The sequence below is a fragment of the Lithobates pipiens genome, unplaced genomic scaffold (assembly GCF_037356315.1).
Source record: "Lithobates pipiens isolate NorthernLeopardFrog02 unplaced genomic scaffold, aLitPip1_a1.2 Scaffold_1, whole genome shotgun sequence".
Lineage (NCBI taxonomy): Eukaryota > Metazoa > Chordata > Amphibia > Anura > Ranidae > Lithobates > Lithobates pipiens.
In genome coordinates, this window is record NW_027507685.1 from 163,974,458 (window position 1) to 163,992,391 (window position 17,934).

General features: G+C 42.9%; 1 protein-coding gene across 4 annotated transcripts in view; it reads left to right on the forward strand.

Annotated features, from left to right (window-relative positions):
• ADGRD2 (adhesion G protein-coupled receptor D2) overlaps window positions 1–17,934 on the forward strand; it is a 930,084-nt gene that overhangs the window by 405,018 nt on the left and 507,132 nt on the right. For all 4 annotated transcript variants that reach the window (XM_077478839.1, XM_077478840.1, XM_077478842.1 and 1 more), the window contains exons 14-16: window positions 6,796–6,922; window positions 10,155–10,258; window positions 10,675–10,777. In XM_077478839.1, the coding sequence (XP_077334965.1) occupies window positions 6,796–6,922; window positions 10,155–10,258; window positions 10,675–10,777 (334 nt within the window). The remainder of the gene's footprint in view (window positions 1–6,795; window positions 6,923–10,154; window positions 10,259–10,674; window positions 10,778–17,934) is intronic.

Here is a 17,934-nt window from a genome sequence, read left to right on the forward strand (position 1 = left end):
GTAGGATAGTTACCGAACATGGCCTCTGGCAGGGAGAAAAGATTTATGGAAGTATCGTCCTATAGGGTAATGGAGGCGGGACTAAACCCACACGTTGGCTGCCATGGAGTCCATCAGGAAAGGAAAATTATGGTATTTTGACATACATTTTCAGTTTTTTCTTTGTTTCTGTCATAAAATTTTGCTAATTAGTAATTTTTCTTCATAAATTTGGGCCAAAATGTATACTGCTACATATCTTTGGTAAAAATACCCACATTGGTGTATATTATTTGGTCTTTGTGAAAGTTTTAGAGTCTACAAACTATGGTGCCAATCACTGAAAATTGATTACCGTATATACTCGAGTATAAGCCGAGATTTTCAGCCTCTTTTTTGAGGCTGAAAGTGCCCCCCTCGGCTTATACTCGAGTCATCGCCGTCTGCCTGCCCGATCAGCGTATCGAGCAGACAGACGGCGGCCATTCTACTATTCAAAAGCCGCGCCTCCCTCTCTGTGATAGGCGGAACACTCAATTTCCCAGCAGTCAGTGTTCCGCCTATCACGGACATCCGCTCATTCTCATACTATGGACGAGGATGAGAGGATGTCCGTGATAGGCGGAACACTGACTGCTGGGAAATTGAGTGTTCCGCCTATCACAGAGAGGGAGGCGCGGCTTTTGAACAGAGGAATGGCCGTCGTCTGCCAGGAGGAGAGCGTGGCACACAGAGAGGCTGCAGATTGGCACAGGTAGACAGGGATGGACGGACAGCACAGCACAGCGACGGACGGGACACAGGGACGGACGGGACACAGTGACGGACGGGACACAGCGACGGACGGGACACAGGGACACAGCGACGGACGGGACACAGCGACGGACGGGACACAGCGACGGACGGGACACAGGGACGGACACAGGGACACAGGGATGGACACAGGGACACAGGGATGGACACAGGGATGGACACAGGGATGGACACAGGGACACAGGGATGGACACAGGGATGGACACAGGGATGGACACAGGGATGGACACAGGGACACAGGGAGGGACACAGGGATGGACACAGGGACACAGGGATGGACACAGGGATGGACACAGGGACACAGGGATGGACACAGGGACACAGGGACGGACGGGACACAGGGACGGACGGGACACAGGAATGGACACAGGGATGGACGGGACACAGGGATGTCTCACCCTCGGATTATACACGAGTCAATAAGTTTCCCAGTTTTTTGGGGGTAAATTGGGGGCCTCGGCTTATACTCGGGTCGGCCTATACTCGAGTATATACGGTACATCTGATCAGGCCTTCAGTACATCAGGTGTATCTCATTTCTTGAGACACTAACAAGTCAGGAAAGTACAAATACCCCCCAAATGACCCCTTTTTAGAAAGTAAACATTCCAAGGTATTAAGTAAGGATTTGGAACAGAGATTTTATAGGGATATCAATAAACACTTAGTGGTAACAGTGGATATCCCAACATAAAATAATAATAAAAGGTGCCAACGTCCGAGTTGAATACAGAAATAAATTGTTGTGGGGACTTTATGGACTGTATAGGCACCAAAAAGAAAAAAGTATTTCAATGATAAATTTTATTAATATAAACAATACAAAATGTCATTAAAAACACAAAAATAGAAAAATACATCAATGAGACCATATTCAGCATCGGAGATGAACAAACAGTATCACGTGATACAAATCCTTGACTTAATAGCCATAGTTGTGTCACAAGTTAGAACATGGTATACATCGCAGTCGATAAAGTGCTGATATGGGTCCCATGCCTGACATGTTTCGCGTCAGGTTAACGCTTCTTCACGGGCTTAGTTTATTAAATTCTTAAAAACGAAAAGAGAAAAATAACACATAAATAAAGAAATCAAGACAAGTAAAAGTAATATATATAAACCAATAAAGTCAGTCTAGATGTTGCCGGGGGAAAGATTAAAGCACACGCTGTAAAGATAGTCACATATGAGCATTGTGGGGACACAAAACCATATAATGCAGAAAGGTATATATATAATAATGGAGTTACCCTTTTATTGAAGAGTCACGGCCACTTATTGAATAATAGAGGGCTCAAGAAAAATATCGAGGTAGTCCCAGGCAAGTATGTATATACATGTATATTGGAGTACTAAATGGGGTAAAAAGGATCACCAAAATACTAATTTCCATTCCAGAGGGCAGAGTAAATTATAGTAAGGTGCAATTAGAGGGGTGGTATAGGCCAGACCCTATAGAAACAGCACTCCATAGAGAGTCAGTGGAAGGGAACAAGCAGGCATGCCAATGTCTCCAAGCCTTGTTAAATAAATATCTAGGGATATAACAAGTGTAATATCCATTAGGGAGCAGCGTGTAAATGTATGAAGCCCAGAATGGATCAATAGTACTCTGATGGGCTGTGACAGGTACTCGGGTACTCTGATGGATTGTGACAGGTACTCGGGTATTCTGATGGACTGTGACAGGTACTCGGGTACTCTGATGGGCTGTGACAGGTACTCGGGTACTCTGATGAGCTGTGACAGGTACTCGGGTACTCTGATGGACTGTGACAGGTACTCGGGTACTCTTATGAGCTGTGACAGGTACTCGGGTACTTTGATGGGCTGTGACAGGTACTCGGATGGACTGTGACAGGTACTCTGATGGACTGTGAGTGACAGGTACTATGATGGGTGGTGACAGGCCCTCTTTATTGGGGGGAGGGGGGCTATCAGTGTGTTTGGTGTACACTGTAACACTGTACACTGTAAGCGGTAACAAGATATTACCGCAATCTCCTCCTCACACACAATTGGTGTGTGAGGAGGAGAACCCGGTAACATCTCGTTACCACAGTTTGTTTACATTTAGTGATCGGCTGTGAAACGATCACAGCCGATCACGTGGGTAAACAGCTGGCCAATGGCTGTTTACCAGTGTCGGTGACGAGCAGTGTTCCTGGGAACACGCCGCCACCGCCGTGCACGCACCGTGCACAGTGGGGGTGTAACCATCTGTGATCGGCCGTGACTTCATCACGGCTGATCACGTGGTAAACAGCCATACCCAATGGCTGTTCACCCCCCTCGGTGGCAAACAGTGTCTTTTTGACACACCGCCACCGAAGGAACAGGGATGTGCATGCAGGATCGCCCGTATTCCCTGTTTAACCACTTAACAACCGCCCATTGCCGATTAACGGCTTCAGGGCGGTTGTTTAACTCTGAGAGGCCGTTAATTAACGGCCTCCCAGAATTCTGCTCTCGCGCGCCCCCTGGGGCGCGCACACGAGAGCATCCGTGACCGCTGGGTCCAGTGGACACGGCGCATCACGAATCACGGTAAACGGCCGCTCATCGCGGCCGTTTACCACGTGATCGCTCCGTCAAATGACGGAGTGATCACTTGTAAACAAGCCGGCGTCATGTTATGACGCCGGTTCCTCCCTCCCCCTCTCTGTACCGATCGGTACAGCGGAGGGGGAAGAGATCGGTGTCAGCAGCGATGTGGGCTGCATCTGCAGTGCCCACATCGCTGCTCACCGAAAATTAACCCCTCAATTCCCTGCAAATACTCTGCATTACTCTGCAATGCCCTGCAACACTGCAATGCCCTGCAAAACTGTGCAATGCCCTGCAACACTCTGCAATGCCCTGCAACACTCTGCAATGCCCTGCAACACTCCGCAATGCCCTGCAACACTCCGCAATGCCCTGCAACACTCCGCAATGCCCTGCAACACTCCGCAATACCCTGCAACACTCCGCAATACCCTGCAACACTCCGCAACACCTTGCAACACTCCGCAATACCCTGCAACACTCTGCAACACTCTGCAATACCCTGCAACACTCTGCAATACCCTGCAACACTCTGCAACACTCTGCAACACTCTGCAACACCCGCCAATACCCTGCAACACCCGCCAATACCCTGCAACACTCTGCAATGCTCTGCAACCCCCGCCGATACCCTGCAACACTCTGCAATGCTCTGCAACACCCGCCAATACCCTGCAACACTCTGCAATGCTCTGCAACACCCGCCAATACCCTGCAATGCTCTGCAACGCAGTACTCTGCAACGCCATGCTCTGAGATACCCAGCCATAGTCGGTGATACCCTGCAATACCCAGCCATAGACATCTCCCGCCGCCCTCCGCCCTCCGGTGCTTCTACCGAATCGCTAATACGATCAAAGCCAGAATCTTTTTTTTTTTCAGGCTTCCCAGCTTAGAGGTGAGATGTGGGGTCTTATTGACCCCACATCTCACTGTAAAGAGGACCTGTCATGCCATATTCCTATTACAAGGGATGTTTACATTCCTTGTAATAGGAATAAAAGTGATCAAAAAAATTATTTTTGGGGAAAAAAATGTCAAACTAAAATAAATAAAGTAAAATGAACAATAAAAAAAATGTTTTTTTTAAAGCGCCCCTGTCCCCATATGCTCGCATGCAGAAGCGAACGCATACGTAAGTCCCGCCCACATATGAAAACGGTGTTCAAACCACACATGTGAGGTATCACTGCGAACGTTAGAGCGAGAGAAATAATTCTAGCCCTAGACCTCCTCTGTAACTCAAAACATATAACCAGTAAAAAAAATTTAAATCGTCGCCTATGGGGATTTTTAAGTAGCGACGTTTGCCGCCATTCCACGAGCGTGTGCAATTTTGAAGAGTGACATATTAGGTATCTATTTACTCAGCGTAACTTCATCTTTCACATTATGCAAAAATTGGGCTAACTTTACTGTGTTTTTTTTTTTTAAGCACAAAACTGTTTTTTTTCCAAAAAAAAGCATTCGAAAAATTACTGCGCAAATACCGTGCGAGATAAAAAGTTGCAAAGACCACCATTGTATTCTCCAGGGTGTTTGCTAAAAAAACATATATAATGTTTTGGAGTTCTATGTAATTTTCTAGCAAATAAATGATGATTTTTACATATAGGAGAGAAATGTCAGAATTGTCCTGGGTGCTCCAGAACACCTGATGGCGCTCCATGCATGTTGGGCCTCTGTATGTGGCCACACTGTGTAAAAGTCTCACACATGTGGTATCACCATACTCGGGAGTAATAGCAGAATGTGTTTTGGGGTGTAATTTGTGGTATGCATATGCTGTGTGTGAGAAATAACCTGATAATATGACAATTTTGTGAAAAAAAAAAAAAAAGTAAAAAGAATCTTGATTTTGCAAAGAATTGTGGGAAAAAATGACAACTTCAAAAAACTCATCATGCCTCTTACTAAATACCTTGGAATGTCTTATTTCCAAAAAGGGGTCATTTGGGGGGTATTTTTTACTTTTCTGGCATGTTAGGGTCTCAAGAATTGAAATAGGCCGTCAGTACTTCAGGTGTGATCAATTTTCAGATATTGGCACCATAGCTTGTGGACTCTATAACTTTCACAAAGACCAAATAATATCCACCAATTTGTACTTATTTTTACCAAAGATATGTAGTGGTATAAATTTTGGCTAAAATTTATGAAGAAAAAATTACTAATCTACTAAATTTTCTAACAGAAACAAAGAAAACTTCGTTTTTTTACAGAATTTTCGGTATTTTTTCTTTTATAGCACAAAAAATAAAAAACCCAGCGGTGATTAAATACCACCAAAAGAAAGCTCTATTTGTGTGAAAAAAAGGACAAAAATTTCATATAGGTCCAGTGTTGCATGACTGAGTAATTGTCATTCAAAATGCGAGAGCACCGAAAGCTGAAAATTGGTCTGGTTATTAAGGGTGTTTAAGTGCCCAGTGGTCAAGTGGTTAAATGGGAGGACATCATATGACGCCCTCCCGCCACAAGAGCTGCACTGCCTGGCTGTCATTTGATGGCCAGCGGTCGGCAAGTAGTTAAAAAGCATTTTTGTTCTTTTTGTCAGCAGGTATCCTCCTCACAACAGACAGTGTTAATGTAATTCCATAGTCAGGTTCAATATATCTAGATGTGCATCTTTCCTTAAAATAGCCACATGCTGTTTTGACTGTACTTCTCCTATGGACCACAAGAGTACAGTTTGTTCTGTACTCTGTGATCTATTTTCAGCTGATAGCAGGTTGAAGTCTGCTGTCGACTGATGTCATAGAGCTGGTCCAGGCTCTGAAAAGATCCCAACCATATGGCTGGGATCCACCCAGATGCCTGGATCGGCATTTGGCTTAGCCTCACAGTGAGCCACTAAGAGCCTGAGCCAGCTCCTCCCATCCCCTCAACAGCACAGCACTCCAGTAAGCACTGGAGGGGCAGAGCAGAGAGCCGGTGACTAGCCTCCCTCTGCAGCCTGAAGACCTAGAGTTGAGCGATCCGCAATATTTTATGCTGAATTCACCTAGATGGGTATAATTTTTGTCCCTGTTTCCCAGTTGTGCCTTTGTATAGTCACCCAACCACATGGGACAATTCAAGTGGATGTTTCAACACACATTACATAGGCACCGTCCACTGTCACCACCATCAAAAATCCACCCTTTGAAAATCTACAGAGCCATCACTGGAGTTTAAGTAGAAGTGAAATGGCCATAAAGAGGCTCCAGAAGCTAAACAGCACCAAAAAGCAAACTAAATATTATTCAGTTAGGGTTTACACCTACATTAAAAGCATCTTCTCTGTTAATTGTGCCATAGCAGTTATAAATATTGATATCCAACTTGTCTGTTTTTATGCAGTTTTATATAACTCTGACAAACTGTATTAAAATTGATAACTACTTAATGGAAAATATAAAAAATGTTAGTCAAGAAATATTACTGACATTACATTTTATATTTTATCTGTAGGACTCAACATGGAGGAAGATGGTCCACTGCTGGATGTACCATTAAAAATATCCTTGATGATGCAACCATATGTTTTTGTAATCACACCACGAATTTTGCTATCCTGTTGCAAGTGTACGATGTCCAGGTAAATAAAATAAATAGCTGATATTTGAATAGTAATACTAAAATTCTGTCTTTACACTTCAGTCATGCTAAAAAACCTGAAGAGGGACTAAATGGCTCCTTCTTATTACCACGGCAGTGCATGTTGTTCAGTTCTCTTTACAGATATACAGTAAATGTAAGACAATGTTTTTATGTTACATCGGTGTTCTTCCCTAGTAGTGATGAAAATACGGTAGGTCCGGTTAGTAGTCCTTGAATATTGCATCACTGTTCTTACTGATAATGCTCTAAATTTTTCATTATTGCAAAATACAAATAAGCATTCTTGTATAGAGATCAAAGCTGGGCCTCCAGGGGTCATGTGTCTTGTAGTGGTTATTATTTCAGCCAACCTAAATTGGAAGAGGGAAGGGATAGAGAGACACAAGGCCCTAATTCAGACATTACAGGCAAGATGGACAATAGTATAGTATAAAAATATATTTTTATTAACAATGAATCATATCAAACAGGTCAAGTAGAAAAGAATTAAAAACATATGATAGGCATTTGATAATTTGTAAATATCTAGTGTAACCAAGAGAGTTGACACCAAATGAACTGCACTGAACCCCTGTGCATCAACGAGTTTCACTATTTTGCTTCGTCAGGACGCACTTGGGGGTAGTTGAAAGGAACAGGTCTCACTATCAAAGATAAAACAAATCAATCACACATTACATTACAAAAACATATAATATAAAAAAAAACTTTCAAACATTGTTATATCCAGAGGAGAGACGTAAAAACAGACATAGCTACTTTGTCAGCAAAAGATTATCTGCACATGGAGAACTCCCAGATGTTCACCAGAGAATCACCTTGTAAAGCAGGAGGCAGTTTTTTTACTAGTGCCAGCAACCATGTATGGGGCTGCAACAATCAGCATGTTGATTCAAATTAATATCCACAAAGCAGCCAAATTTAAAATTAAAATTGATGACTGTGTATAAAAAGCATTCCTGATGGTGTAGAGATACAGTGGTGTGAAAAAGTGTTTGCCCCCTTCCTCATTTCCTGTTCCTTTGCATGTTTGTCACACTTAAGTGTTTCGGAACATCAAACCAATTTAAACAATAGTCAAGGACAACACAAGTAAACACAAAATGCAATTTGTAAATGAAGGTGTTTATTATTAAAGGTGAAAAAAAATCCAAACCATCATGGCCCTGTGTGAAAAAGTGATTGCCCCCCTTGTTAAAACATACTATAACTGTGGTTGTCCACACCTGAGTTCAATTTCTCTAGCCACACCCAGGCCTGATTATTGCCACACCTGTTCACAATCAAGGCATCACTTAAATAGGAGCTGCTTGACACAGTAAGGTCCACCAGAAGATCCTTAAAAGCTACACATCATGCCGAGACCCAAAGAAATTCAGGAACAATTGAGAAAGAAAGTAATTGAGATCTATCAGTCTGGAAAGGGTTATAAAGCCATTTCCAAAGCTTTGGGAATCCAGCGAACCACAGTGAGAGCCATTATCCACAAATGGCGAAGACATGGAACAGTGGTGAACCTTCCCAGGAGTGGCCGGCCGCCCAAAATTACCCCAAGAGCGCAGCGACGACTCATCCAAGAGGTCACAAAAGACCCCACAACAACGTCCAAGGAACTGCAGGCCTCACTTGCCTCAGTTAAGGTCAGCGTTCATGCCTCCACCATCAGGAAAAGACTGGGCAAAAATGGCCTGCATGGCAGAGTTCCAAGGAGAAAACCACTGCTGAGCAAAAAGAACATCAAAGCTCGTCTCAATTTCTCCACAACACATCTTGATGATCCCCAAGACTTTTGGGACAACATTCTGTGGACCGATGAGACAAAAGTGGAACTCTTTGGAAGGTGTGTGTCCAAGTATATCTGGCGTAGAAGGAACACTGCATTTCATAAAAAGAACATTATACCAACAGTAAAATATGGTGGTGGTAGTGTGATGGTCTGGGGCTGTTTTGCTGCTTCAGGACCTGGAAGACTTGCCGTGATAAAAGGAACTATGGATTCTGCTGTCTACCAAGAGATCCTGAAGGAGAATGTCCGACCATCTGTTCGTGTACTCAAGCTGAAACGAACTTGGGTTCTGCAGCAGGACAATGATCCTAAACACACCAGCAAGTCCACCACCGAATGGCTGAAGAAAAACAAAATGAAGACTTTGGAGTGGCCTAGCCAAAGTCCTGACCTGAATCCTATTGAGATGTTGTGGTATGACCTTAAAAAGGCCGTTCATGCTCGAAAACCCTCTAATGTAACTGAATTAGGACAATTCTGCAAAGATGAGTGGGCCAAAATTCCTCCAGGACGCTGTAAAAGCCTCATTGCACGTTATCGCAAACGCTTGGTTGCAGTTGTTGCTGCTAAGGGTGGCCCAACCAGTTATTAGGTTTAGGGGGCAATCACTTTTTCACACAGGGCCATGATGGTTTGGATTTTTTTTCACCTTTAATAATAAACACCTTCATTTACAAATTGCATTTTGTGTTTACTTGTGTTGTCCTTGACTATTGTTTAAATTGGTTTGATGTTCCGAAACACTTAAGTGTGACAAACATGCAAAGGAACAGGAAATGAGGAAGGGGGCAAACACTTTTTCACACCACTGTATATAAATATACACTCGTATGTTTCATGGGGGAGGAAGGAGACAAACTTGGTATCCAGATCATAAAAAGGAGAATGATAGAAAAGGAAAGGGTGGAACAGACAACACCCGTCCACCTGTTTCCGGTCCACAATAACATGGGCTTCAAACGGAATCCATAAGGACAAATATATGTTTCAACTACCCCCAAGTGTGTCCTGACAAAGCAAAATAGTGAAACACGTTGACGCACAGGGGCTCACTGACATTCATTTGGTGTCAACTGTCTTGGTTTCACTAGATATTTACAAACTATCATATGCCTATCATATGTTTTTAATTCTTTTCTACTTGACCTGTTTGATATGATTCATTGTCCTTGCCTGTAAAGTCTGAATTAGGGCCTTGTGGATCTCTATACCTTTCCTCTTCCAATTTAAGTATATACAGATGTGGCTTTAGGAGTGTTATTCCAATTTTTGTATTTCAGCTAACCCTTGTTGCTATTCAAGATAAACTTATCAATAAATACAATAATCTTTTGACATGATTTTCTTAGATTGGATGACAACTCATAGCTTAGGTTTCTAAAGCTTTGTTATAATTATAGAATTATTTTTTGTACATATGCAGAGAAGTACAGAAGAAGAGTGGATTCTAAGAACATTGACGCTTATTGGCTGTGGAGTGTCATTATGTGGTCTTGTGGTGACTTTTATGCTCTTACTCATCGTGGGGTAATAACCTTCTTGATATTATTATACAGTAGCTAATAGAACTATAAGCTTTAACCTGCAAAATGTCTATGTCTTCAGAATAAGAAAGTGAATTCCGTCATGACAAAACAAATGTTTACATTATAATTTTACAAAGAAATACTCTATATCGGTAATGGCGAACCTTGGCTCACCAGACGGTTTGGAGCTACAGTTCCCATGATATTCACGACACTGCAGATTGCATAAGCATCATGGGAAATGTAGTTCCAAAACATTTGAGGTGCCACTGCCATGGTTTGTCATCACTGCTCTATATGTTTGAACAATTAGGAAGCATAGGGAAATATGCCAGAGATATAGATGAAAGATTCATTATGATGTAGTGGTTCATTAAGGTTGATTCACCATCAAGTCAAAAATGCCTTTTTTTTCAGGGTTCCAGTATCAGAGAGGACAACCGTTCACAAGAATCTGATATTTGCTCTTGCTGCAGCAGAGGCACTGCTTATGTTTAGTGATATGGCAAAAGAAAATGAGGTTAGTAATGTAGTAAAACATTTAAACTTGGTTTTATTGCGTATATGTAGACAAAGGTACATTCACAAAAAAAACAAAAAAAAAAACAGGAAATACATCCAAAGTGTCACGTCTGATCTGCCTGAAACCGTATATATACAGTATATAAGAGATTACAGTAGACAAGGAGTAGCGAGATCTACAGTGTATCAAAAATTAAAAAAAAATAGCAAGTAGCATAGTCTCAAGTAATGCAAATCAAACATGATTGACATATGTCAATCATTAGAAAGGTGAAATGGTCATTGTTGTGCTCACCCATAAAACAATTGCAATAAAGTAAAGGGTTCGTGCCTAGAAAACTCATAAAATGTGCCCCGCATGTGATGATTGCACCTCAACGTAATAGGGTACCAAGTACGGCCAGCGCAACCATATCAAAAACCAATAAAGGAGATGTATAGGGGAAGAAAAGGATGGAGAAGGGGATTATCATGGTGCCAAAAACTACAAATGCACTATATATATAAAAAATACTTAACAATATCATTTTATTTAACAGCAAAAATACAAAGACACTGAACAAGAAAAAAACAGTATAACATAAACAAAGGTTAATACAATGGTTACTAAGCAGTTCATTTTAACTGCTTAGTACCCACTGTATTAACCTTTGTTTATGTTATACTGTTTTTTTTCTTGTTCAGTGTTTTTGTATTTTTGCTGTTAAATAAAATTATATTAAGTATTTTTTATATATATATAGTGTCTTTGTAGTTTTTGGCACCGTGATAATCCCTTTCCCCATCCTTTTCTTCCCCTATACATAAAACATTCAGTAATAGGGATGAGGTGCCGTATATATTGAGGTTCTTCCAGCCACACTCCCCTTTATCCATTAAAGGATATGTTCGTATGATGTGGAATTCATTACCAAGGAAAGAAGAGAATATGCCGTATCCTGGGTGTCTAGCCAGGGTTCCCAAATGTTATTAAATTTCCCCGGGCGACCCATAGCTTCATAAAGTGCCTTTAAAAAGTATTCATACCCCTTGATATTTTCCATTGGCCCTGTAGGTGTCCCATTGGGGCAGCTCTACCAGCAAGGGTCTTCCATTGGATGCATTGGATTCAAGAGCGACAGTAGCTTTCAATTTTGGCCCTCATGGATGGCCAGAAAAAACAATCTCTGAATAGTTTAAAAGGTTCTGTCTACCCCAACTGTCAATGATCATTGGAAAGAACCGTTAGCACTACATATCGGTGCTTCTCAGAAAGGAACAACTGCCGAGCATCTTCTGAGCTTCCAGAGGGACCTTTCTGATAGATGACGCCATCTTCCAATTGCATCCGATTCCACTCTCTGTTAACTTGGAGTCTCTGACAGAACTGTCTAACAGCACCTGGGGGTCTCGAGCAACGAATGTTTTCCTAGTAAGGTTGCATAGCGGATCCTTTCTCAAATCCTCCTTTGTCACCTGGGGCAGCTCCCCACTGCACCCTTGAATCAGGTCTCAATAGCATTTAGGTACCCCGGCCAGGGCAGCTCCAGCAGTTTCAGCTCCAGTAGCCACCTTGTAATGATGCTCCACCCCTTGGCACACTGTGTGGGGTCAAATGAGCCCAGCTCCCAAAATTGACATCTGGAGCCTATGATCTTCGGGATAGAGCATCTGCATCTCGGTTTTCCACTCCTGGTCGGTACTTCAGGCTTAACTTGAACTCAGACAGAGCGGCCAACCAATGGAACCCAGTGGTGTCCAGCTTGGCATTTGACAGTTGGTAAGTCAACAGATTATTTTCTGTTTTGACCATGACTGCAGCTCCGTATAAGTAGTCTCTCAGCTTGTCAACTACGGCCCACTTCAAATTCAGGAACTCCAACTTGTACACAGGGTAGTTATTTTCACAGGGAGTGAGATTCTGGCTCTCCTGGGCTGTAGGACATAGCTTCCCTCCTGATTCTTGATGCAAGTCTCCACCCAGCCCATTTCGGTTGGTGTCAACATGAAGCTTGTAAGATTCTGGATAGAGACTCGGGATCTCTTATCCCCTTGTTTCATCAGGTTTCCTCGGTTTGGCCCATCTGTAGCTTCACCCACATCATTCTGCAGTAGCTCATTAATGAGTCTAGCAATCTTTGCAAAATTCTCCACAAAGATTTGGTAGTAAGAACAGAATCTAAGAACAATCTCAACTCCGTCACAGTCTTCAGCCAAGGCCAGGAGGTAACAGCCTCCAGCTTCTTAAGGTCCGCTGACACTTCTTAAGCTGAGACCACGTGTCCAGGGTAGCCAACCTACCAGATTGAAATTTACTGACATGACACCCAAAATTTACTGGCACAGCCAAGTTTTTACCAAAAGTTACAAAATTACAGTTTTAAGTGCAAATTTCAGTATTTGGGTTACAAAGAAGTAAAATATCCAATTAGCAATGTGATTTATGTAGCTCAGGGACAGTACTCAGGAGCACAAGAAATTAGAATGGGCATGCACACACAAATGAAATTTATTCTCACAGGGACACTGATAGCAGTGTGCAGTAGCACAGATGATCATGACCATTGACCTCACCAACATGACACATCCCCTCCTGAGTCACAGTGACAGTCTCTCTCCATGCCAAGTGGTCTCTTCAGTCCACTCCAGTCCAAACAGCACTGACAGTCCTGCTCCCAGATTGCCTTGCTCTTGTCCTACAGACCCAAACACAAGACTCCAGCCACTCCGCTCAGCTCCCTTGCAGTATGACTTCACACGATACGCTCAGGCATCGCCTCTGCAGACCTGCCCCCCACTGGCACCACCAGAACACACTGTGGCAGGCACTCGGATGGTCTCAGCCAAGCGTCACTGCCATATTTTTTGCCAGCAACCTTTTTCTGTCACTTACTGGCAGGAGAAAAGTGTCAATTTTTTACTGGCTAGCAGTAAAAATACTGATGGCTGGCAACACCGCACATGTCCCAGAGAGGTGAATAAAGTTTGGTAAAACTTCTCCAATGACAGCTTCAGTCCCTCTGTGTGAAGTCTCTGGAAAACCTTCTCTGCTCGTACTTTGCATTCTTTCAGTGTCCCCCCAAAGACAATAATGTCACCCAGGTACACGAGCACCTCTATCAGGTTTATATTGCCCACTGTGTTTTCTATCAACCCTTGAAAAGTGGCTGGGGCTCTCGATAATCCCTGTGGCATTTCTTCAAATTTGAAAAACCTTAACGGACTAATGAAAGCGTCTTCTCTCGATCATCAGGGTGTATTGGTATATGATAATACCAACTCTTCAAATCCAACATGCTGAAACATTTTGCTCCAGACAAACACTGTAGAGCATGTTCTATACGAGGCATGGTGTTTTGATCTGGGAACGTTCTTTGGTTCAGTGTTCAATAAACAATGCACATCTGGACAGATCAAAGGGACCAAAGGGCCAGGATGATCTCGCTTGACTGTGTCTTTCATACAATCTACCTCTCCTGGCTGTAGAACTCTCTCTCTGGCGTCTAGACGCCATATCTTCCTACTCCTTCAGCTGGGGCCCTCTGTTATTGAACTATATTCTGAAAGGCCTGCCTCAGCTGGGGGTGTATCTTCTCCATGACCAAGCCTTTCGAGGTGCCAAATTTCTAGATCCTCTAGCGGACACAGCTTCAGATGTTTGTCATAGAAATCCCTGTACAATAAGGTCAATTTGGTATAGCCCTCCTCTGCTTGAAGCAAGACAACCAGAGACGTGCCTACTATGTTTTCCAGCAGATTCTTCACCTTGGGCTCAGTCACCTGGTCCCTCATTAGCTTACTTGTAGCAAAAATGTATTTGTGGCTTGAGTGGAAGGTGGTGCATTTACTTTCTGTGCCCTTCCTCCTGGCCTGAGTGGCTCATACCCAGATACAGATAAAGGAGCAGGGGGACAGAAGCCCTTGCTTGTTGTTCAGGTTTAAGATCTCCCTGAGCTTTGGAGCTCTGATTCTTCTTGGGGTCTTCAGCTGGCTCCTTCACTGAGGCCCCTTGAAGTTTCCACCCCTGCTTTTTGAGAACAGCTTCAGTAAAGTCTTTAACACCTCAGCCAATAGCTTTGGCCTGACTCCTTCCTTGGGACATTGAGCCCTGAGATGTCCAGCTTCTCGGCATCTGAAGCATCACTTTGCCTTGACTTGGGATGGCTTGGGCCCTCCCGCGTCAACCCTCGACTCCTGTAGCTTTACTTGAGTCTTCATCATTTGCATCAGAGCTTGTATTTGAGGCTGAGCTTGAACAACAGCTCCACATGCTTTGATTCACTGACCAACTTTGGATCATTGAGACTATCATATCCTTCTAATATCTGTCTCCACCTCACTATCCTCATCTGAAAGTCTTGGTTCCGAATGGGCTGCACAGGCAGACACTTTTTCACTCCTCTGCCCAACCTTTAACCGGGTCTCTTGGCTCTTGATTCTTCTCCTCTACTAAAGCTTTCTCTTCTCTTACTTCCCTTACCAATTCTGGCTTGAGCTCCCTTCAACAGCAGTTTCAAAACAATTGGGTGATTTGGACATGCCTGAACAAAATAATAGCTTTGATTAGTGGCTAACAAGCCACTGATCAGAGCTATTTACTTAAAATTACCCCACCCTCAACCACTGCCACCATCTCTCTACCTCTCACCCGCTACATCCTCTCCTCCTGCACTACTTAAAATGCCTGTGCTGCCCCCGACTCCTCCCTCCTACTGTCCTCTGCCTTTGCCCCTGTACCGACCCCCTTGCACAAATCCTAACCCCTAATCCACCATCAGGGCGCCTCCTATGCAGCTCTGCTAGTCGGCTTTCCCTCTGCCCTCTCCCATCAGCTGTAGATTGGCGAGTGGTGTGTGTCAGGATGGAGAGCGGGGAGGCTTTCTTTCCTGAATGAACAGAGTGATCGATACTCTGTCAGTTTGTAAATGAATGGGGGTCTCTATATAGACTCCTATCTCATTCATTACAGTGCAGCCCAGGTTGACTGTCTTCAGTCCCTTTCTCTGTCCCAAAAAAGAGACATTGGGGGTTTATTTAGACCCCTTATGTCACTCCAAAGCGCCTTCTTCCCCCCAAAAAGTAAAAAAAAAAAAAAAAATAATAATAATAATAAAATTGTAAAAAAATTATATAAATAAAGAAACCTAGCAAGGGTAGTTTTAGGCATGCGTCTAAATCCCCCTTGCTGCTGAAGCTTGATCCGCATTTGGATCATGCTGCAGAGGCTACTGACAGATGGTGAGAAAGCGATTCGATGCCTCCTCACTGCCTGTTTTAACCTAATTTCTGCTGACAAATGCGCTGCAACCACGTGCATTGCATGCAGTTGCAGGGCCTTTGTGGTGATTTCTCAGATTTGATTGTGTAGCATTCGGAAGGTGGCATCACTACAAGTCAGGTTAACTGTGCTGCAGACGTGAAGCATTGCAGGCCGCAGCATTTAAATAGCCCCTTTGCTGCCTATTGCAGCTTATGGGGGTGGTTGGTGTGAGCAGAAATGCAGCGCAATCGTGCAATTTTGCTGCCCCCCACCTGCAAATGTAAACAAGGCCTAAGGCTTAGTTCACACGGGTCATGTCATACTACAGTAAGGCTGTGTTTAGCTGCACAGGGATGCACATGTGTTCTGTGCATCCCCATGCAGCCTAACCCATTGATGTCAATTGGGACACAGCAACTGCATGGTAATGCACAGGTGTTCCGTGCATTCCTGCGCAGGCAGTCCCCTGCATATGCATTGGGATTCAGCGGCTCAATGGACACAGCCACTGTTCCCAACTTCCATGTGGGTGCATGTCACTGAATTCACACTGTCTGTATTTGGGGCCATGCACCTATACCTGCACAGTTGTCCTGTCGGTCTTTGCAGCTGCTGCGTCCCAACGGACATGAATAGGACTGCCTGTGCAGGGATGCACAGAACACCTGTGCATCAATGTGCAGGTAAACACGGCCCCCCATGGCCCTATTCTTTAGTATACCCAATGTAAATGAGGCCTGAGTAGGAATTTAGCAAGAATTTTGTAGGTTATGCCGTGTTTATGTGTGCAAATAGGGATTTTTGTGTTTTTCTTGTGAAAATAGCGATTTGATAAACATGTGTGCAAATATTGCATGGCCTTAAAAATCTGTAGAACCTTTTTTTATTCTACTAGTCATGTGTTTTCAATAAATATATGGTTGGGGGGGGGGGGGGGGGGTCTTTTACAAATTCTGAAAGCTGTAAGTGAAAAATGAAAACCTCCAGATTTTTTCAGAAATGTAGATATTTACATTTATGCCACTTTGCAAAAAGGTACAATTTTAAATTTACAAATATTTGTTATTTATTAACTTTAATATAGGTTAAGCTTTTATATTTATCAGTCATTTTGTAAAATGTGCTGTGTTATTATCTGCTAATGATGATTTTAGTGTATTTTCAAATAAAATATTGCTTTGATAAACATTTGAGTAAATTAAAAATCCTTAAAAATCAGTAGCACCTTTTTTTTTATTCTACTGGTCATATGCTTTCAGAAAATATATGACTCTGAAAGCTGTAAGGAAAATAAAATGTCAAAGGAAAAATTGCAAAAATGGTCTGCGTTTGCCTGCAGGGCCTGGCAGTGAAAAGGTTAAAGCAACAAATTCAACATAGTTACATACAGTAGTTAGTAACGTTGAATAAAGACACCAGTCCATCCAGTTCAACCTGTGTGAGTGTCTACAATTGTCCCTATCCCTGTACATTGCACACTCACATCAGTCCCTACCCTCAAGGAGCCCACAATCCAAGGTCCCTATTCTTATACTAGGGCCAAATTTCAACTGTGATGCTTATTATAGTTTATAAAGTAAAGAAATGTTTAATAAAAGGGAGACAACGTGTAGGAAAAGTCCCTTTGATAAAAGAAAAAACAAAAACAAAACGTATTTAATATATTAAAGTTACATATATTAAAGCAAACACTGAGATTGAACTATTTATCCCATCCTCTATATCATTTATAAATAAATATAAATAAATTAAACAGAATTGGTCCCAGGACAGAGCCTTGGGTTACCCCACTAGCCACTGTAGACCATTCGGAGTACACATTATTTATCAGCACCCTTTCGACACGCCCCCTGTAACCAGTTTTCTATCCAAGAACAAACCCTATGGTCAGACCTCAGTTTGTAGATTAAGCATTT